We start from the raw sequence: 22900 nt of genomic DNA on the forward strand, positions 1-22900 counted from the left end.
TGTGTGTGGGAGGGGCGAGGCTTCGGGCCGGACCCCTCTGATTGGTGCAGCTTGTCCGGAGGCGGGCTCACTTGAGGCAGATACTCTCCTGTGATTGGTTTGGGGGAGCAAATTTGGCTTTCTCTGATTGGCCCCGAGTTGGAGGTCGCGGAGACGGGGCGGGGGGGATCGAAGCTGCCAGTCACTGACCCAGTCCCGGCCATCCTGGGCGTCTAGGCGCAGAGGTGCTGAGCCCCGAGTTCCATTGTCACTTCTGGCTCGGTGGCCGTCCGTTAGTGTTGTCAGTCTCTGAGCCGGGTGAGACCGGGTTCCGACTTCCCCCTGAGCCAGCCGGCTTTTTCCTCCCCCTTCCTGTCTGACGTGGAACAAGACAGCATGTCACTTGAGCACCCGCAGAGACGTTAGATCTGAGAGCCGGGGGCACAAATGCCCGAGCGTGTGCGTGGCGGGGTCCGGCGGGGGCAGCGCCGCTCGCCCCGGCCTCCGCTCCCCCTTCCTCACGGCGGCCCCCCTGAGGGGCGCCCCGGCTCCGCACCCGCCCCGTCAGGGGCACCCTCCGGCTTCCACCGCGCTCCGCGCGCTCCCGGGCCCTCCCACCCCCGGTGCCCTCCCGACCTCCCTTCCGGCCCCGCGGCAGCGCGCCGGCGCCTCGGGGCCGCTAGTTCCGCGCGTCCCTGGATGGATGGCGGCGCGCCCGGACGCGTCCCCGGCCCCGCGGGAGCTGTCAGGTCAGCCGCCGGGCCCCGAGCCCCCACCGGATCCGTCTCGGAACGGGTCCCGGCGCCGGCCCGACCCTCCCCGGGCCGCCGCCGCCCGGGCTCCCTTCGGGAGGGGTGGGCGAGGCGACTCCTGGCAGCCCCCGCCGCGCCTCCGGCCGCCGTCCTGCCGAGCGGGGCCCGTGCGTCCTCCCCGGGCCTCTTCCCGCCCGGGTGCCGCGGCCCGGGCGCCGGCGCGGGCGTCGCGGTGTAGCGGCGGCGGCCGAGCGCTCGCCATCTTGCGCGGAGGAGGAGCCGCGGCCGCCGCCATGCGGGAGGGGGAGGGGACGGGAGCGGCGGCGGCGGCGGGCGCGGCGCGCAGGCAGCGCAGCCGGGCCGCGACTTCGGCGGCTCCGAGGGAGCGGGCGGCGGCGGCGGCCGGAGGTAGAGGCGGGAGCCGGTGCGCGGCCTGCGGGCAGGCGGGCGGGAGCGGCGCCCGGAGCGGCCGGCCGGCCGGGGGCGGGGCGGGGGCGGGCGGAGGCCGCGGCGAGGACCGGGGGAGGGGGGCGGAGGTTTCCGAGGAGGAAGGAGCGGCCGCCATTTTGGGAGCTTCGAGTCAACAATAAAGGACCGAGGGCGCCGTGCGGGAGTGGCCTCGGCGGTAGGACTCGGGCCGGCGGCGCGGGGCGTGGGCCGAGGCGGCGGGGCCGAGGTCGGCGGGGCCCCGGGGGTGGCGGGGAGCCCCCCGCCCGGGCCGCTGTGGGGGGCGTTCCGGGGCGGAGGCCCCGCGGCCTGGCCGGGCCCGGGGAGGAGGGCGGGCAGCCGCAGTTGGGGTGGCGGCGCCTGAGGCGGGCGGGTGGGGCGCCGCGGGGTCCGGCCGGGCGCTCGGAGGGCCCGGGCGGCGGCGGCCGGGCGGCGGGGGAGGAGGTGGCGGGCTGCGCGGCGGCGCCTCGGAGGCGGCCGGGCCCTGCTCGCGGCGGCGGCCGGCGGGCTGCGGTAGGCCTCGTGGGCCGGGGAGGGGGTTGGCGCAGCCCCCGGGTTCCGGGGGGCAGGCAGCGGGCTCCGCGGGTTGGGGGGCGCTCCCCGGGGCCCCGGGCGGGGAGCCCCTTTGTTGGCCCCGGGAAGCGCAGGCTCCGGCTGTTGTGGCGCAGATAGGATTGCAGAGCCCCAGCCCCGGCTGTGTGGACGGTGCCCGGGGCCGACCCGGTGACGGGGCGGGCGGTGTCATGGAGGGGCGGCCCGGGCCTCGGCGCCGTCCTCCTCCTCTTCCCTGAACCCCCCCTTTCATCCTTTCGCTCCAAAGCTTGGAGACGCGGCTCGGCGTTTGCGAACAAAAGCAGTGGCGGGAGAGGACGAGGCTGTCAAGCTGACGCGGTGTGGGAAGGGGCCGTCCCGGCCGGCCCGGCGGGTCCGCGGTGGGGAGGGGCGGGGGGCCGGGAGGACCCGCCCCGGGGAGAACCCGCCGGGTGTCGCCGCCGCCGCCAGGCCCTCCGGCGGGGAGCGCGGAGCCCCGCAGGCCCCGGGCAGGGCCGCCGGCCGTGGGGCAGGCCCGCTCCGGAGGGGACAGCCCAGCGGTGACCCGGAGCCGGGAGAAGATCGGTGCTCACTTCTTGTTTTTCCTTCCCCTGAGGAAGGTGTGGTCAAGGGGTATTTTCCGGCAGTTTTCGAGCTGTGTGTGTTTTTAAAGGGGTCTCAACTAGCCGCGGCCTTCGAGTTTGTGGGCAGCCAGGGCTAGGGGAGCGGTCGTCGTTTTCATGGACGACAGTACAGTGTAAGGGAGGAAACAAAAATACACCTTTTCATAAACTTTAGCTGAAGTCAGATAAGGAAATAGGTTTCTTTCTTTGTTTTTTTTTAAGAAAGTACAATGTTTTCAAGTCAAAAGCTCATTTAACTTCCAACCATTCTCGGTTTCTGTCAGAAGTAGAAGAACACTAATGAGTTTGTCCCACTTTGTCCACATTTTGATTTACATTAGTAAGTTGAGTGATATTTCACTGAGTTGTAATACAATTAAAGTATAGTAGAAATTAGAGGATTCACCAGGGAGGAGACAGAAAGGAGCAGATTGTTATTTGACAAAAATGTTAATTTAATTAATCTTTCTACTAAATTGTTTCTATGTTGCTTTCATCTCACAAGTCTACATATTTGGAATTGGTTTTATTGTAGATTTGGTTTTGGAGACATTGCCTCATTACATCTTTCTTAACTTGGCTAGTGTTTATCAGAATGTAAATGTGTCTGTATTTTTAATTTAAAAATGAGAGTTCAAAGAGTTCTTTAGAGAAAGACATAACTTCCCTCTAACTTTTCTGTGTTTTTAAATTTAATTTTTTCTTTGTTTCAGATTGAAGTGAGAGAACTCAGATATAACTCAAGCTTGTTAGAGGGCTTTTGAGGAAAAAAAAAAAAAGGTTGATTCGGTGCATGAGAGCAAGTTACTGCTGCTTACCACCGTCCAGAGACTTACAGGTGCTTGCCTGCATTGCAATAAAGGACTCATCTATTGAGCAAGACTTCTATTTATCTCTTCGTTTTGGAGAGCCTAATAAACTGTTACTACAGTTTCTCTACTGACTTTCAAAGTTTTGAAGTTTGAAAGAGACACCTTTGCAGTTAACACAGCATGAGCACGGCCAGAACAGAGAACCCTGTTATAATGGGTCTGTCCAGTCAGAATGGTCAGCTGAGGGGCCCTGTGAAGCCCAGTGGTGGCCCTGGAGGAGGGGGCACACCAGCACAGCAACAGATGAACCAGTTGAAAAACACCAACACAATCAATAATGGCACGCAACAGCAAGCACAGAGTATGACCACCACTATTAAGTAAGTGCTAGACACATTTGAGGAACTAATAAGATTTTTTTTTATTGTTGTTTTGTCTGTAATGGAAAGCAAAACTATTGTCTCTAAGGTTTAATTTTTGTTAACTACACATTAATCATTCTGATCGTAGGAAGTCAGTATTTGTAATAAAATAATGGCATTTCTGTCATAATTCAATCAACAATGAACCATAGGCACAGGTGATATATTAACTTTCTCTAGATTATGTTTAGAAACAATGCTGGCTTTTATACCTCATTGTAGAAGTTATTACTTAAATTTGTTATAAATGGATGACATTATAAGACTCATGGAATATTTTTCAAAGTTGAAGCTTTAAGTTTCTTAACCCCAGTTGAGGATTAATTTTTGTTAAGAATCTTTGCAGAGTATGAACAGGCTAAAATAATTTAGGCTATTTTCAGTTCTTAAGGACATAAACTAAAGTTGTTACATTATTATGAAAATATCTTCTATTAAAAAATAATAGTGGGCTGGAAATGTGGCTTAGTGGTAGAGTCCTTGCCTAGCATGCATGAAGCCCTGGGTTCGATTTCTCAGTACCACATAAACAAAAAAAAAAAGATCAGAAGTGGCATTGGGGCTTAAGTGGTAGAGTGCTAGCCTTGGGCACAGGCTCAGGGACAACACCCAGGCCTTGAGTTTAAGCACCAGGACTGGCAAAAAAAAATGAAATAAAGTAGAAATAAATTGGGAGGGCCTGAGGCCTTGAGTTCAAAGCCCAGTCTTGCCAAAAAAAGAACAAGTTCTGATTTGTTTCTTCTTTGTTCCTTTTCCTGTGATTGATTCCCCCCCTCCCCCCCCAGTTCTTCAGATCTTAAGTTATAGGCTACCTCTGCCTTCTAGGCTCTGTCAACTGTCTCAGAACTTGTAATAGTTAACCACTTCTCATTTAACATCGACTTACCACCTTTTAAGATTATAAATCTTGGCAGGCACTGGTGGCTCACAGCTGTAATTCTAGATACTCGGGCTGAATTCTGAGGATCATGGTTCAAGACCAGCCTGGGCAGGAACATCTGAGAGAGTTTCCTCTCCAAGTAACCACCGGAAAATCAGAAGTGGCACTGTGCTTCCAAGTGCTAGAGCCCTAGCCTTGAGTGAATGAGCCCAGGGAGTTCAAACTTGAGTTCAGGCTCAGAGTTCAAACCCCTACAACCTACCAAAAAAGGGGCGGGGGAAGGATTATAAAACCCATGTAGACAGGTTTTGGTTTTGTTTCATACATATTTTTATTAACCGTTGAATTTGACAGAGTGGCAAGTTGCCCTGCTAGGATAGAGTAGACATTTTCACTTAGAAAGTTGGATGATGGGCTGGGTGCCAGTGGCTCATGCCTGTAATCCTAGCTACTCAGGAGGCTAAAGTCTGAGTTTCAAAGCCAGCGCAAGCGGAAAAGTCCTTGGGACTCTTATCACCAGTGATCCTACAGAAAACTGGAAGTTTTTGGATGATGAAGCCTGAGGCAAACACAGATCCTGGAATTGGTAGCAAAGAGTTACCCTATTAGTGGGGCTTGAGGTTACATATCTCTAATCCCAGTATGTTATGGCTAATGCAGGAGGATTTTATGTTCAAGACCAGCTTGGATTCACACAGCATGAATCAAAAAGGAAAAGGGAAGAGAGGTCCTTGTGCTAGAGTATTAACATTATGTAAGTTTTAGAAATAAGCAAAACAAATCTAGGTCTTAGATCTTCTGGGCATTCTGGTCATGTAAATGGCAACCATGAAATAAATGGAAATTGTTTTAAAGATGATACAGTTGAAATAATTGGAAATATTTCCTGGCAGTTTTTTTTTTTCTTTTTCTTTCTTTTTCTTTTTTTTTTTTTTTTTTTTGTGCTAGTCCTAGGCTTGTGCTCGGGGCTTGAACACTGTCCCTGGGTTTTCTCAAGGTTAGAGCTCTACCACTTGAGCCACAGTACTACTTCTGGCTTTTTTTCTGTGTGTGTGGTACCAAGGATTTGAACCCCGGTCTTCATCAGTGCTACACAAACACACTAACACTAGGCCAAACTCCAACCAGTATTATTATTTTAATAAAAAAAAAAAAACAAACAACACTAGATGTTCTGTTTTCTTTTTTGTTGTTGTTGTGGGGCCTGGCTGCTGTTCCAGAAGTTTTTTGTACTTTTCTGTCTATGCTACCACTCTCCTACATTGAGCTCTGCTTCTGTTTTTTTGGTGGTTAATTGGAGCTAAGTCTTCGCAGCGTTTTCTATCCTGGCTGACTGTGAGCCATGATCCTCAGATTTCTGCTTCCTGAGTAGCTAGGAATAGGCATGAGCCAACTACGCCCAGCTGTTTGCTGTTTGTGTTTTTGTTGGGGGTTTGACTCTGTTGACAAGCTGTACTCCAAACTCCTGGGTTCAAATCATCCTTCTACTTGGGCTTCCCAAGTATTTGGGACTATATGCAGTCAAACTTAGTTTTAATTAGTCACCAGAAATGATAAAGATGCTTCGAGAACAGCTAGACTGAAAGCTACTTACCCTTAATATTTAAAGGAGGTCATTGTTTGATGTAAACCCTCTGACTAAAAGTAGTTTAATACTACAGTACTTGCCCAATATGTATGGAGAGAACCCTGAGTATAATCTCCATATACCACCACAAAGTGGGAAAGAGGAGTTAAATCTAGTTACTAATTTCTACCAAGTGTTACCATTCAAAAATTTGGAACACTGTTGCAAATGTTTCCTTTCCCTACCCCTTTCCCCTCAACCCCCCAGTCCTGGGCCTGAGCTCAGGGCCTAAGCACTGTCCTTGGACTTTCTCAAGGCTAGAACTTTACCACTTGAACCAAAGCACCACTTCTGGCTTTTTTTTTCTATGTATGTGGTACCAGGGAGTGGAACCCAGGTCTTCATGCATGCTAGGCAAACACTCTACCACTACCGGGGAGTGGAACCCAGGTCTTCATGCATGCTAGGCAAACACTCTACCACTAAGCCAAACTCCTGGACCCCCTCCCCCCCCCCCTTTTTTTTTTTTAAAGAATAAGGATAATACTGTAGTTGAACCTAGGATTGTTTCCAGTTTTTCAAGAAAGTCCATAATCTAGTTTTACATGAAATCTTAATTTTTTAGAGAAAAATTTTGGCTGCTACTTAAAGTATGCTACCTAAGTCAAACCATATTTTCATTTACATTTGTGCTATACTGTTGTTACTAAGACAATAAAGACCCTAAGAATCCTATCTAGACTTTTTCTATGAACACATTCCCTAATTTAGTTGCTCTGATTTACTATATTTTTCTTTTTTTTTCCTGGGGCTTGAACTCTGGTCCTGGGAGCTGTCCCTGAGCTCTTCTGCTCAAGGCTAGTGTTCTACCACTTGAGCCACAGCACCACTTCCTGTTTCCTGGTGGTTAATTGAAGATAAGAATCTCATGGACTTCAGTGCCCAGGCTGGTTTTGAACCACAATCCTCAGATCTCAGCCTCCTGAGTAGCTAGGATTACAGGCATGAGCTACCAGTGCCCAGCTTGATTGGCATTTTTTGTTCAAGGTTAGTTAGTGTTACCACTTGAGCCACACACAGACATCCACTTCTGACTTTTCTAAGTAGTTTTAAGATAAGAGTGTCAAGGTTTGGGCTGGCTTCGAATTGTGATCCTCACATCTTAGCTTCCTAAATAGGATGATAGGCATGAGCCACCAGCGCCCAGCTGGTTAACTGTATTCTTAAGTATAAAAAAACACAGAAATCTACTATGCTTTTAAAAAAATATATTTTTTTATATTTACTGTATTCTCTAGACCTGGTGATGACTGGAAAAAGACTTTAAAACTCCCTCCAAAGGATCTAAGAATCAAAACTTCGGTAAGTTGGTTCTAGAATTCAAGTAGAAAATGGGAAATAGAGTAATTTGTAGTAATCTGTAATTGTAGTAATGATAGACACTTCCACTTTTTTGCTTGTTTGCTTGTTGCTTTTGGAGAACATCTTCATTTGTAGCTAATCTCCTTCCCAAGCTCTATGTGTCTTAATCTTTAACGTTTTTCTTTAAAGTAGTTGTACAGAGGACTTTTAGTTCAACATACCTGAAGTGTGTTAAAAATAGTATGTTGGGGCTGGGAATTTGGCCTGGTGGTAGAGTGCTTATCTAGCATGCATGAAGGCCCAGGTTTTATTCCTTTATCGCATACATAGAAAATAGCCGGAAATGGCTCAAGTGGTAGAGCTCTAGCCTCGAGAAAGCCCAAGGACAGTGCTTAGGTCCTGAGTTCAAGCCCCAAGACTGGCCAAAAAGAAAAATGGCTGGGAGTTTGGCCGAGTGGTAGAGTGCTTGCCTAGCATGCACAAAGACCCGGTTCGATTTCTGGGTACATGGCAGGGTTGGGGGGGGAAAGATGGAAGTGGTGCTGTGTCTCAGGTGGTAGAGCTCTAGCCTTAAGAAAGCCTAAGCACAGTGCTCAGGTCCTGAGTTCAAGCCCCAGGACTGGCAAAAAAAAAAAATTGTATGTTAGATTGCTAAACTATCCTTTTGTGGAATTATATAGTAATGAAATGTATATATTAAGTGTGTTTAAATGTGTGCACATTGTGTTTTCTTAAATTTGTTGTTCCCAGCAACCTGGTGACATACTTAGATTAGGTATTATATAATGTACACATAATAGAGGAGATAAACCAATATTCTCAACCTAGGGTAGTTTTATCTCCCAGAGTATATTTAATAACTATAGACATATTTCTTAGTCATCTCTGGGTGGACGCTATACAGTGATAGCCCCTTAAAACAGAACTTTCTGGCCCTTAACTTATATGGTATGATGAACCTAAGAAATCCAGATTAGTCAGGGTTTGGTTTTATATCTTTTTTTTTTTTTTTTTTTTTTTTTTTTCAGTCTGTCATGGGACCTGAACTCTGGGCCTGGGTGCTGACCCTGAGCTCTTCAGCTCAAGGCCACAGGGCCACTTCTAGTTTTCTGGTGGCTAATTGGAGATAAGAATCTCATGGATTTTAGTGCCCAGGCTGGCTTTGAACCATGATCCTTAGATCTCAGCCTCCTGATTACCTAGGATTGCAGGCGTGAAGCACCTCACCTGGTTTGGTTTTATATCTTGAAAGCAATTCGTGGGCCAGGGGTTTGGCCCAGTGGTAGAGTGCTTGCCTAGCATGCATAAAGACCTGGGTTCGGGTCCTCAGCACCATACATATACATAGAAAAAGCCAGAAATGGTGCTGTAGCTCAAGTGGTAGAGCTCTAGCCTTGAGAAAGCCCAAGGACAGTGCTTAGGCCCTGAGTTCAAGACCCAGGACTGGAAAAATTTAAAAAAACAATTCATAACATACTTGTGTTGTTTTTTTTTTTTTTAAACACAACAGATCCCAGATATAGCATTAGTGGTAGCTTACACCTGTAATACTCACTACTCAGGAGGCATAGATATAAGGATCTGCCACCCAGTTAATCTTGTCAAAAACATTCAGAAGTAGAGCTGTGGTTCCAGATACAAAATGACAGCTTTAAGTAAAAAAAAGTTAAAGGATAACTAGGCCTTCAGCCTCAGGACCAACCCCCCCCCACAACCCTCCCCTAAGAAATAATATTCCACCAATCCTTAGAAAACTGGCTGTAGGAGGTTTTTTCCCCAATGCATAACTTTTTTTGGGGGGGAGGGGTGAATAATGGGGCTTGGACTCTGGGCCTTGGCACTGTCCCTGAGCTCTTCAGCTCAAGGCTACCTCCCTGCCCCTTGAGCCATAGCGCCACTTCTGATTTTCTGGTGATTAATTGGAGATGAGTCTGCAGACTTTTAGTGATGTCCGGGTTTGCTTTGAACTGTGATCCTCAGATCTCAGCCTCCTGAGTTGAGTAGCTAGGATTACAGGTGTAAGCCATCAAGCCTAGCTCTGTTTTTTCTTTTGTCAGCCCTGGGCCTTGAATTCACGGCCTGGGTACTTCTTTGTGCTCAAGGCTAAAAGCTCTACTACTTAAGCCCCAGTGCCACTTCTGGCTTCTAAGTAGTTAATTGTAGATAAGAGTCAGGGGGACAAAAACATGAGAAGGGGGTAGCAATGATTGTTAAGTAATACACCTTCTATCTGGCGATTGTAATGTAACCCTTGTATTAATTACAAAAAAAAAGTCATAAGGACTCCTGCCCTGGATGGTTCTGAACCATGGTCTGCTCAGCCTCCTAAGTAGCTGGGATTACAGGTGTGAGCCATCAATACCAGGTTTATCCTAGACAAATTTTCTTAAGCATGCTAACTGTAAAAACACTTGGTTATGTTCTCCTTTATTGGTTTATTAGGATGTGACATCCACAAAAGGAAATGAGTTTGAAGATTACTGTTTAAAACGGGAGTTACTGATGGGAATTTTTGAAATGGGTTGGGAAAAGCCATCTCCCATTCAGGTATGTTACCTCTTTTTATTGCTTATATAAGGTTATGTTTCATATATCACAAACTTCTTGTTGGTGGGAGACTACCACATGTTTCAGTGTCCTAAACATGCCTGTATGCGTGCCTTTTCTGAATTTTTAAAGGTTAAGTTACAGAATTTGTCTTCAATTTACTTGTCTCAATGTGCATTTCCTACGAATAGATTTATTCTTTTTTTCCCTTGGGCTAGAGTATTTTTTTATTAAAAGATTTTGACACCTTTCAGATGTCATGTTTAACAAGTATTCAAGAAGGGAATCTCTATATGCAATCACTGGCACATAAATTTTAGAACATAATTAAAATTAAGTTAAGGCTTTGTATGTCAAAGATCTATATAATACAATATTATGTCTATAGAGTATATCCCATCATAAATTATATTTTTTTTCATGCCAGTTTTTGGGCTTGAACTCAGGGCCTGAGCATGCCCTGTCCTTGGGCATTCCTCATGGCTGGCGCTCTACCACTTGAGCCACAGCACCACTTCTGGCTTTTTTTGTGTATGTGGTACTGAGGAATTGAACCCACGTCTTTGTGCATGCTAGGCAAGCACTACCACTAGTCCATGCTCTTGGCCCCCCATCATAGATATTTATGTCTATAAAGTTATATCTCCAAGACAGTGTCAGTAACCTTGAGACCTGAGATTTATTCTTTTACTAAGCCAATTATCTAATTTTTATTTATTTATTTGGTGGGTCTTGGGGCTTGAACTGGTAACTGTCCCTGAGCTCTTCAGCTAAAGGCCACAGTGCTACCCTTGAGTCACAGCCCCACTTCCCATTTTTTAGTGATTAATTAGGGATAATTAGTGCCCAGGCTGGCTTTGAAATGCGATTCTCAGATCTCAGCCTCCTGAGTAGTAAGAATGATAGGCATGAGCCACCGTATCCGGCTATATTATCTAGTTTTTAATTGACTCCTTTGTAGTAGTAGTTTCCCATTTATATAGAGATTCTTGTATAGGAGCTAGTCTGGGAACAGTTACTATGTTTTGTTAACTTATTTTGGCTTTGATTACATTAACATATAACTTCCCCTCTTTTATAGACCATTTATTGTGAGATTTTCTTGATGTTTCCATGTAATTAGAATCAAATTACAGTTTCTCAGCCAGAATACTGCAGTAGTCATGTTATGACCTGCTTAAGATTTGAGGGTGTGTTGATTGGCTATGTTAATTCTGATTACCTTGCAAGATGTTATCTGAGTGTGTTATCTGAGTGCCTATCTCAAGTGCATGCGTGTGTGTGTCTCCCCTTCCTAGAAACTAACAACCAGTCTTGGGAACAGTTTAAAATAATGAAAATAACCTATTCATATTAACCATCTTTTCTCCTTTGATGATTCTTATTTGTCTTATCTGCTCTGGTAGGTTATATATAAGTTTACTACTGTGACATACTTCCATTACTTCCATTTTTGATGCCTATAAAGAAGATCCCTTGACGGTGGCAGTAGCTCACACCTGTAATCTTAACTACTCAGGAATCTGAGATCTGAGGATTGCAGTTCAGAGCCAGCCCAGGCAGAAAGTCCATGAGATTCTTACCTCCAGTTAATCTCCAGAAAACCAGAAGTGACGCTGTGGCTCAGAGCACTAGCTTTGAGCTGAAGAGCTCAGGGTAGTGCCCAGGCCCAGAATTCATGCCCCATGCCCAACACCTTCTTCCCCCCCAAAAAAAAGCAGAGGTGCCACCTCTTACATACTTCCTTACCTATTGTCAATATGAGCTCAGGATTTTTTTTTTTTTTTTAAATCAGTCCTGAGACATAAACTCAGGGCCTGGGCACTGTCAGTGAGTTGCTTTTCTCAAGTCTAGCTCTCTACCACTTGACCCAGAGCACCACTTCAGCTTTTTCTGTTTATGTGGTACTGAGGAATCAAACATAGGATTTCATGTGTGCGAGGCAAGCACTCTACCACTAAGCCACATCCCCAGCCCCACGTATTTCTATTTTTGGTGGTACGTTGGTACTCAGATTAGTTCAGATTTGGCTACTTTAGTCTCCTTCAAGTTAGTTGCTCTGTTGTGATATATTCCCTTTCTTGAGTGCTTGATTGATTGATTGCCAGTCCTGGGCTTGAGCTCAGGGTCTGAACACTGTCCTTGGACTTTGTTAAGGCTAGAGCTCTACCAATTGAGGCTCAGTACCACGTCTGGCTTTTTAATTCATGCATGCTAGGCAAGCACTCCACTACTGGGCCAAACTCCAGGCTCCTTGAGTGCTTTATTTTTATTTTGGCTGTACTAGAGTTTAAACTCAAACCTTGCAGTTGCTGCACAGACACTCAGCATAACCAAGCTGGAAGCCAGTATTTTTTGGGGGGGGGGAGGGGAGTCAGTCTTGGGACTTGAACTCTGGCCCTAACCATTATCCCTGAGCTCTTCAGCTACTGCCCTACCCCTTGAGCCACAGTGCCACTTCTGGTTTTCTGGTGATTAATTGGAAATAGTCTTGCGGACTTTTTAGTGCCCAGGCTGGCTTTGAACTCAGATCCTCAGATCTTTGAGTAGCTATGGTTATAGGCATGAGCTACCACGCCTAGCTAGTACTTGATATTTTTTTTAAGTTTATTAATTTTAATACATGGTGCTTTATGCTTTTTTTTTTTTTTTTTTTTTTGCTAGTCCTGGGCTTGAGCTCAGGGCCTGAGCACTGTCCTTGGACTTTCTCAAGGCTAGAGCTCTACCGCTTGAGCCTCAGCACCACTTCTGGCTTTTTTCTATGTATGTGGTACGAGGAATCGAACCCGGGTCTTCGTGCATGCTAGGCAAGCACTTTAACCACTAGGCCAAAGTCCCGCCCCCCCCCCCCTTTTTTTTTTTTGGCCAGTCCTGGGCTTGAGTTCAGGTCCTGAGCACTGTCCTTGGACTTTCTCAAGGCTGGAGCTCTACCACTTGAGCCTCAGCACCACTTCTGGCTTTTTTTTTTCTGTGTATGTGGTACCAAGGAATGGAACCCGGGTCTTCATGCATGCCAGACAAACACTCTACCACTAGGCCAAACTCCCGGCCGAGTACTTCATTTTTTGATGAATAGAAATACATAGGTTTGTACATAGATAAATGTATTATACATATACAAGTCTATGAGATTCCTGAATAAATTTTTATTGAATGAACGTTGACTGTTTTAGAAAGTGTTAGCTACTGGAGATTCTGTGATAATCAAGACAAGTAGAGTTCGTGTGTCTGGTAGAAAAGGCAATTTAATTATACACATAATTTCAACATAATATGATGATACCTTTCTACTTGCAGTTGGGTGTGTAAGTAGATATATTAGAGAAATGAGCTCACAGTAAAGATCCTGTTTCAGGTAGTGATTGCCCAGAGACAAGATTTAGATTACAGGAATGCAGTTCATGTCAACTCATTTTATCTACAGGAATGAAAAGAGTTCGTTGTTTTTGTTTTTTTGTTTTTGGGGACACCAGTCTTGAGCTTGAACTGGGGACCTGGGCTTTCTCACGGTCTACTACTCCAGTCACAGCACCCTTCTGGCTTTTTCTGCATACTGAGGAATTGAACTATGAAAGTTCTTTTAATGAACTATGAAAGTTCGTGTGTGTGTGTGTGTGTGTGTGTGTGTGTGTGTGTGTGTGTGTGTGTGTGTATCACGGGGCTTGAATTCAGCCTTGGCTCTGTCCCTGAGCTCTTCAGCTCAAGGCTAGTGCCCTAACCTTGAGCCAAGCCCCACTTCCCATTTTCTAGAGGTTAATTGGAGATGAGTCTCAGGTCCTTTTGTGCCTGGGCTGGCTTTGAACCTTGATCCTCAGATGTCAGCCTCTTGAGTAGCTAGGATTACAGGCGTGAGCTACCTCACTGGACTCTGAAAGTTCTTTTTTTGTTGTTGTTGGTAGTGGGGCTTGAGCTCTGGGGTCTTGGGCCCTGTACCAGAGCTCTTCAGCTCAAGGCTAGTGCTCTACATTGAGCCACAGCACCACTTCTGGCTTTTTCTATATATGTGCACTGTGTGTGATCTTTCTATTTTATGCATGCCAGCTTGCTTACCTTGTTCCATTGTGATGGAATCTCTTGGACTTTTCTGCCTAGACTGGCTTTCAGCTTCAAATTCTCAGTTTTTCTTTGACTCTCAACTAATTAGGATTAGACATCAGAGTATGTGCCAGTCAGTACTGGGACTTGAACTCGGGTCTTCAAACGATTGTTCAACTATTTCCACTCATGGCTGGTACTATTACTTGAGCTATGCCTCCACTTCCAGTTTTTTTGTGGATTAGTAGGAGAAAAGAGATTTGAATTTCTCTGCTTAAGCTGTCAATCCTCAATCCTCAGCCTCCTGAGAGCTAACATTATACTTAGGAATCACTGGAATGCCTAATTCTTTTTTTTCATTTTTTGTGTCAGTCCTGGGCTTGAACTCAGGGCCTGAGCACTGTCCTTGGGCTCTACCACTTGAGCCTCAGCACCACTTTTGGCTTTTTTCTATGTATGTGGTACCGCGGAATTGAACCCGGGTTTTTGTGCATGCTAGGCAAGCACTCTACCACTAGGCCAAATTTCCGGCCCCTGGAATACCTAATTCTTAATGAAAACTTTGTGACTTAAATTTTTTACTTTTCTTTTCTTTTTTGGGGGTGGGGGGGGGCGGTCCTGGACTTTGTACCTGCTGCTTTTCACTCCTCAGCTAACATACCAATTGAGCCATGCATCCAACTTGTTTTTCACTCCCCCCCCCCCCTTTTTGCTTGTCCTGGGGCTTAAACTCAGTAGCTACTGAGGAGGCTGAGATCTGAAGATTATGGTTTGAAGCCAGTCCAGGCAGGAAAGTCCAAGAGTTGTTTTTTTTTTTTTTTTTTTTTTTTCCCTAGTCATGGGGCTTTAACTGAGGGCCTGAGCACTGTCCTTGGGCATTCTCATGGCTAGTACTCTTCTACCCCAGGCCAAACTCCCAGTCAAGTGCATGAGATTCTTATCTCCAATTAATTGAAAAGCTGGAAGTAGAGTGTAAAGTGCTAACCTTGAACAAAAAAGCTCAGGAATAGTACCAGACTCTGAGTTCCAAGTCCCAGGGCAAGCACAAACAAGTATGTAAGTATGTAGTATTGTGCGCAATACATAGTATGTTGTAAAACAATTTTTAGTTTTCATCCTCTTTTCCTTCCTCTCTGGCAACCCCATGATTTCCTATTAGGCTTCATAGCTGTCTTAATCTGACATGAATTTTCTTGCTTCATTCTACCTAATCTTTTAGGAGACTAGTATGGATGTGCTCAATTATCTGCCAAAATGAATGTTCATCGTGCTGTACAAAATACCAGTGCATCTTAAAGATTATCACATATACTGTGTGAAAACTTTATCACATATACTGTGTGAAAGCTTGACCTGGTGTTTCCATAAGGCTGTATTATTTATTTGGCCAGTCCTGGGGCTTGAACTCAGAGCCAGAACACTGTCCTTGAGCTTTCTGAAGGCTCGTGGTCCACCACTTGAGCCACAGTACCACTTCTGGCCTTGTCTTTGTACATAGTACCAAGGACTCTTTTTATTTTTATTTTTTTGGTCAGTCATGGGGACTTGAACTCTGGGCCTGGGCACTGTCCCTGAGTTCTTTCAGCTCAAGGCTAGGGCCTTACCCCTTGAGCCACAGTACCACATCCAGTTTTCTTGTGGTTAATTGGAGATGAAGAGTTTTTAGTGCATGGGCTGGCCTTGAATCAGAATCCTCAGATCTAAGGCTCCTGAGTAGCTAGGATTACATGTGTGACCCATGCTGCCCGAAGTTACCAAGGACTCTTACCCAGTGCTTTGTGCATGCCAGGCAAACACTCCACCACTAGCCCACCTTCCCAGCCCCCATAAAGCTGTATCTTTAAAGATGGGGGAGGAATCAAATTCAGTGACTTTAAGTTGGCAATAAGGACTTAGACACTCAATGTAATTCTGTACCCATTTCACTTCATTCCAAAGTTACAGCAAGCTGGGCGTGGTGTTCCTCCTGCCTTTGATCTTCCTTGTACCTGAAATGTGAGCCACCATACCTGGCTTGCATTTGTGTGTTCCTACCATTCTTGGGTTTTTTTTTTTTTTTATTTGTTTGTTTGTTTGTTTGTTTCTCCAGTCCTGGGGCTTGAACTCAAGACCTCAACACTGTTCTTGGACTTTCTCAAGGCTAGAGCCCTACCACTTGAGCCATAGCACCACTTCTGGCTTTTCCTGTATATGTGGTACCAAAAAATCATCCTGGGTCTTCATGCATGCTAGGGCAAGCACTCTACCACAAGGCCATGCTCCTGCTCCTGGTCCCCTACCATTCTTTTTTTTTTTTTTTTTAAATTTGGAGCCACTTAATGAAACCTGAGTCACATGAGTTCTTTGCCTTTGAAGGGTAACACCATCATTTAAACTGAAGTGAGAAGGCCTAGGTGACATAATTTTGTGTGGAAAGGTATATTTTGACTTGATGTTTGTCTTAAGGTAAGAGAATTCAAAACTTATAAAATAGACATACATACACACTCTCTTTAAGAAATTTTAAAACTTTAGTTCTTAGCCAGTTACTTGTGACTCATGCCTATTTTGCTAGCTGCTTAGGAGGATGAGATCTGAGGACTGAGGTTCAAGGTCAACCCAAACAGGTAAACCTGTAAGACTCTTTAGTTGACCACCAGAAAGCCAGAAGTGGAGCTGTGTCACAAGTGTCTGTAGAGTGCTAGCCTTGAGCACAGAACCTCAGAGACATACTCAGGCTTTGAATATAAGACCCATGGTCAACACACACACTCCAACATGAAAAGTATATGTATGTCTCTTGTTGGGCTAAGAGACCATGAGTGACTCATGTCTTTATAGAACCAGGTTGTGCTATTTGTTTGTTTGTTTGTTTTTAACTTCTTTTTTTTTTTTGCCTGTTTTTAACTTCTGTTAGCCATTTATTATTGCCAAAAATGAAACTCATGTGGCATGGCAGGGGTGGGGTGGTTAAGCCGTCAATGTGTGGCAGAACCTGAGAACCAGAGCTGGACTAGACACAAGCAATCTCCCAGGTGGTAAAAGTATCTCTCATTGTGCTCTGAGAAATTTGGGCACCAGGAAATAAAAACTTATATATACCATCACAGTGTTTTGGAAAAGAGTTTATGTATGGAGTTCGTCTTGTGATTTTTTTTTTTTTTTTTTGGTACTTTGTTTTTCCTAAAAAGCAAATACTACATATTTTGGCAACGATGGCACGATGAAAGAAAAGTCACTGTCCATGTGGTGGTGACGAACAGAAAAAAAAAAAATCAAAAGATTATTCTTTGAATACCAAGAATCAAAATTCCCCCAAAAATCTAACTAATACAAATAAGGAAAAGGTTGTGCTATTTGTAAAAGGAAAAATTTAACATAGTAATATTGTGTTCTTTCAGATGAACCTATAATCTCCCTTTAATTTCTGTCTCTATATATTTATATATGTTCAGTAATTGTTAGGAATGGTTTACTGTGTCGAAAGCTAAAAGGAAGTATGGTAATCTTGTTTAAAACATGTACAACAAAGTAAACTAAGAAAGTGAGAAGTCACTTTCAGTGATATGACCATAGGTTGAGAAAACTTGAGGGGATTGAAGTTCCCCACTGAACAGTTCAGGACAGAAATTTACTGGAAGATACAGGCATGGAAGGTTTCTATAATGTATAAGTGCATGACAGGTTTCTGTTGTGTGCAGAGTGCAAATTGTTCAAGCTATGATTTTTACATGGTTGTTAATGAGATTATGCTCTAGTACTGTGTAGTTTTGGCCCAGTCTATAAACGTTTACTGTGATCAAATTGACCTGCTAGTCTGGAAGAATATATGTACCCATATACCTTTTTCTGCTGTTTTTTCCATTTTTGATGAAAATGTTCTGTTTTGTTTTCAGTCTGTATATTCAAATCCTAACTTATGGCCCTTTAAAGAGGATGCATCTGTGTTTGTTTTGTTTTGTCAGTTATGGGGTTTGAACTCTGAGCCTGGATACCGTCCCTGAGCTCTTCCACTCAAGGCTGCTACTCTCCCACTTGAGCCACAGCACCACTTCCAGTATTTCTGGTGGTTAATTAAAGAGTCTCAGGGACTTCTTTGCCCCCATTGACTTTGAACCATGATCCTCTGATCTCAGCCTCCTGAGTAGCTAGGATTACAGGTGTGAATCACCTGCACCTGGCCTTCTGTGTTGTCATTTCCATACACTAACATACACAACTTTTATTATGCTGAAGAACTTAAAAATATGTCAAAGTTTGGTGTTCATGGCTCACACACGCAATGTTAGCCTCAGATGATAGATGCTGGAGACTGAGACTCTTATTTCCAATTAACCAGCAAAAATCTGAATGTGAAGCTGTGGCTCAAGCAGTAGAGCAATAATCTGGAGCAAAAAACACCCTGGACAGTGTTCAGGCCCTAGGACCACACCCAAAAAGATGCATTTGATCAATTCAGTTAAACATGGTTGACAGTGGTGTTGTATATGAGTCTTTCCTATTTATGTAAATGCAAATAGAAGGATATGTCCTTCATTGTATTTTAGGGAAGAATTTGCAGGTATGCTACTCTTGTATTCACAAGTATTCATTGTCTTATCTCTTAGGAGGAGAGCATTCCCATTGCTTTATCTGGTAGGGATATCTTAGCTAGAGCAAAAAATGGAACAGGCAAGAGCGGTGCCTACCTCATTCCCTTACTTGAACGTCTAGACCTGAAGAAGGACAATATACAAGGTTAGTTGGAGGGAAAGTTCTTGTTTTTTGTTTCAAGTAAAAAGGGTGGTTTAAGAGTTGGAACTACTGGGGCTGGGAGTATGGCCTAGTGGTACAGTGTTGGCCTGGCAAACATGAAGCACTGGGTTCGTCAATTCCTCTGTATCACATACACAGAAAAGGCCGGAAGTGGTGCCATGGCTCAAGTGGCAGAGTGCTAGCCTTGTGCAAAAGTGCTCAAGGGCAGTGCCCAGGGCGTTCAATCTCCAAGACTGGCAAAAAAAAAAAAAAAAAGAAAAGAAAAAAAGCCGGGGCCAGGAGTTTGGCCTGGTGGTAGAGTGCTTGCCTCGCATGCACAAAGACCTGAGTTCAATTCCTCAGTACCAGATACATAGAAAAAAAGCCAGAAGTAGTGCTGTGGTTCAAGTGGTAGAGCTCTAGCCTTGAGAAAGCCCAAGAACAGTGCTCAGGCCCTGAGCTCACAGCCCATGACTGGCAAAAAAAAAAAAATTAAAGCCAGGCACAGTTGTCTCATGTATTCCTAGCTACTTAGGAGGTTGAAATCTGAGAATCACGGTTCAAAGCCTACCTGGGCACAAAAGGACCTGAGACTCTTATTTCCAGTTAACCTCTAGAAAATGAGAAATGGGGCTTGGCTCAAGGGTCAAGGGTAGGGCGGTAGCCTTGAGCTGAAGAGCTCAGGGACAGCCCCTAGGCCTAGTTCAAGCCCCATGACCCACCAAAAAAAAAATTAAAATAAAAAAAAAATAAGGGCCAGTAGCTTGGCCTAGTAAGAGAGTGCTTGCCTAGCATGCATGATTTCTTGGTACTACATATACAGAAGAAGCCGGAAGTGGTGCTGTAGCTCAAGTGGTAGAGCACTGGCCTTGAGGAAAACCCAAGGACAATGCTCAGGCCCTGAGCCCAAGCCCCAGGACTGGCCCCTCCCCCCAATAAGTTGGGGCCATAGGTGGTGGGCATTAGTGGCTCATTCCTGTAATCCTACCTACTCTGGAGTTTGAGATCTGAGGATCATGGTTGGAAGCCAGCCCAGGCAGGAAAGTCTATGAGACTCTTATCTCTAATAAACTAATCAGAAAAGGCCAGAAGTGACACTGTGGCATAATTAGTAGAGTGCTGTCCTTGAGCACAAAGAGGCTCAAGGACAGCTAGCACCTAGACCCAGAATTCAAGGTCAGAACTGGCCCCAAAAAGTTGGAGCCAAGTTGCCTTTTTTCCCTCCCTTCCAGTCAATCTGAAATTATTCTGTATTGACCCTAAACTAGTAGAATTAAAATTTCACTTTTAAGGCTTTTCTTGAGGTTTTAACGTAGTCTTTAGTTAATGTTCCTTTTTTTTTTTTTTGCCAGTCCTGGGCTTGAACTCAGGGCCTGAGCATTGTCCTTGGACTTTCTCAAGGCTAGAGCTCTTCCACTTGAGCCTCAGCACCACTTCTGGCTTTTTTTTTTTTTTTTTTTCTATGTATGTGGTACCAAGGAATCGAACCCGGGTCCTCGTGCATGCTAGGCAAGCACTTTAACCACTAGGCCAAACTCCCGGCCCCTAATGTTCCTTTTTATATGTATAGAATCTAGGCAGTAGGTGTTCTCATATTTGATTAATTAGTGAATCTTTCACTGTTAAATGTACTTTAAGACTCCTTAAAATTGTTAATGTGTCTATGGTAGGTGGACCTCTCAATTTATCTTAATGTGTAGCTTATATAAGGAAAAGTGTTTTGATAGCCTCTTTTTAAGATGTATTCTCTGTTTTCTCCTTCGATTTTCTGAATTTCTTGCTATTTTCCAGCAATGGTGATTGTTCCTACTAGAGAACTTGCTCTACAGGTCAGTCAAATTTGCATCCAGGTCAGCAAACACATGGGAGGGGCTAAAGTGATGGCAACCACTGGAGGAACCAATTTACGAGATGATATAATGAGGCTTGATGATACAGGTAGGAAATGATTAAAGTATCATTGGTCTCTGTAATTCATATGTTCTTCCTTCTGTAAATTGTAAAAATTGTTTTTTGGTTTAAGAATTATGGAATAGGTCTGAGTGGGTGGTTTATATGGTAGGGCATTTGTGAAGCAACTGAGAAGCCTTGAATATAAACCCAGAACTATATGCACTTGCACGTATATACACACACACTGATGCTGTTAGTTTATGCCTTTAATCCTAGCAATTCAGAACACTGAGCTCTTCAGATTGCAATTTGAAGCCAGCCCAGGCAGGCTCCAGGAAACCAGAAGTGGAGCTGTGGCACAAAGTGGTAGAGTACTAGTCTTGTGAGGAAAAAAAAGCTCAGATGAGGGCCAGGAGTTTGGCCTAGTAGTAGAGTGCTTGCCTAGCATGCTCAAAAACCTGGTTCGATTCCTCAGTACCATATACGTAGGAAAAGGCCAGAAGTGGTGCTGTGGCTCAAGTGGTAGAACCAAAGCTTTGAGGAAAAACAAGGACTATGCTCAGGCCCCGAGTTCAAGCCACAGGACTGGCATAAACCAAAACCAAACAAACTCCAAAGAAGAAAAAACTCAGACAGTGCTCTGGCTTGAGTTCAAGTTCCATGATTTATTCCCCCCTACCCCGGCTCCAAAAGAATTAAGAAATATAGGTTTGTGTCTGCAATTGTAGTCATTCAGGAGGGCATATATTAAGAGAATCTATTCAAGTGCAGTCCAAGCAAAAAAGTTACCAAGACAATATTAAAAAAAGACGAAACAAAAGAACCATATGCATGGCATGCATACTGGGCCTGGCAAGGCCCAACTTACTGTGGCTACATCAGAAACAGTCAGATGGATCAGTGCCGTCGAGGCGGCCTCTATCAGAAATAGAGACTGTAGCTCAAAGTGAGCCAGTGGTATTGGCCCACCTCAAGTTCTAGCCCTCCGGAGGCTGAGATCAGAGAACTGAGGTTAAGAGCCAGCCAACAGAAAAATTGATGAGACTCTTACCTCCAGTTGACCACCGAAAAACAAGCCTGAAATCAGGTGTAGCTCAGGTAGTAGAGCACTAGCCTTGAGCAAAAGAGCTCAGGGACAGTGCGTAGTCACTGAGTTCAAGTTCTGGTATCAGAACAAGAGAAAAAAAACGTAAAAATGAAAACTACTGTAGCCAGCCAGGCACAATCGCAGCTGCTCAGGAGACTTGAGATCAGAGGATCGTGACTGAAAGCCTGCCAGGGCACTAAAAAGTCAGTGAGACTTTTATCTCCAATTAATCAACAAAAAACAGGAAGTGTCTCTGTGACTCAAGGGGTAGGGCTGTAGCCTTGAGCTGAATTGCTCAGGGACAGTGCCCAGGCCCAGAGTTCAAGTCCCATGACAGAGACAGAGAAAGAGACAGAATACTATGGCTTAGCAATAGAATGCTTTCCTAGCAAGTGCAAGTATGAAGCCCAGTGTTTAAACCTAGCACCAGTCCCCCTTACCAAAAAAAAAAAAGAATTGAGAACTGTAATAGAAGCCGGGCTTGGTGGCTCATGCCTGTAATCCTAGCTACTCGGGAGGCTGAGATCTGAGGATAGAGGTTCAAAGCCAGCCTGGGTACAAAAGGACCTGAGACTCTTCTCTCCAGTTAACCTCTAGAAAACAGGAAGTGGGGGTTGCAGCCTTGAGCTAAAGAGCTCAAGGACAGCACCCAGGCTGAGTTGAAGCCCCTGACCCATAAAAAAAAAAAAAAAAAAAAACTCTAGTAGAAAAGTAAAGAATGTGAATGGTCATTTCAGTAAAAGAAGGGAGAAAAAATTAGTCTGTTAAAGCTCATACTGAAAGCAAATTTAATTCTCAAGTCAAAAATTTAGTTGTCAACATATGACTGAAAAATAGGCTGTCTTATAACATTAATCTCTGTTGTGGGCATTTGGGCAATTTTTTTTTTTCAAGAATCTTGTTCAAAAAGTAATTTGGTAAAACAAAAAAAGTCCCTTTAGCATGGTTTTAAAGTTTTACTCAGAATCTTACATAAAATTGTCATGTGGTTACCTTAATTGATATATTTTATACATAGGGTTTTTTTTGTTATTAATACTTTGTTTTATCCTTGCAACAATCTACTACTGAACACTATTGGCATTAGCTGAAGGCATTCCTCCTGTTGTCAGGAGTCCAGGGTGCCCTTGGATGTTTTTTGCATATTGTCCAAAGATGAGTATGTGGAGGTGAAACAGGAATTCTGGCTATTAAATGTGAAATGGAAATACATAGCCCAAAACACTTCATATCTTTTGTAGTATCGTTTC

At 44.9% G+C, this 22900-nt stretch overlaps 1 protein-coding gene across 7 annotated transcripts in view; it reads left to right on the forward strand.

Moving 5' to 3' along the window:
* Positions 1-206: 206 nt before the first annotated feature.
* The window catches only part of Ddx6 (DEAD-box helicase 6), a 38889-nt gene continuing 16195 nt past the window's right edge, over positions 207-22900 (forward strand). The window contains exons 1-6 of one of the 7 annotated variants that reach the window (XM_090319386.1): positions 207-297; positions 3046-3524; positions 7312-7375; positions 9818-9922; positions 18544-18673; positions 20462-20608. In XM_090319386.1, coding sequence (XP_090175512.1) covers positions 3325-3524; positions 7312-7375; positions 9818-9922; positions 18544-18673; positions 20462-20608 — 646 coding nt within the window. In that variant the 5' untranslated portion in view covers positions 207-297; positions 3046-3324. The other 6 variants (XM_090319382.1, XM_090319385.1, XM_090319384.1 and 3 more) reach the window with 6 other exon arrangements.

This window comes from Megascapheus bottae, chromosome 27 (assembly GCF_031878675.1).
Source record: "Megascapheus bottae isolate mThoBot1 chromosome 27, mThoBot2.hap1, whole genome shotgun sequence".
NCBI classification, from domain to species: Eukaryota; Metazoa; Chordata; class Mammalia; order Rodentia; family Geomyidae; genus Megascapheus; species Megascapheus bottae.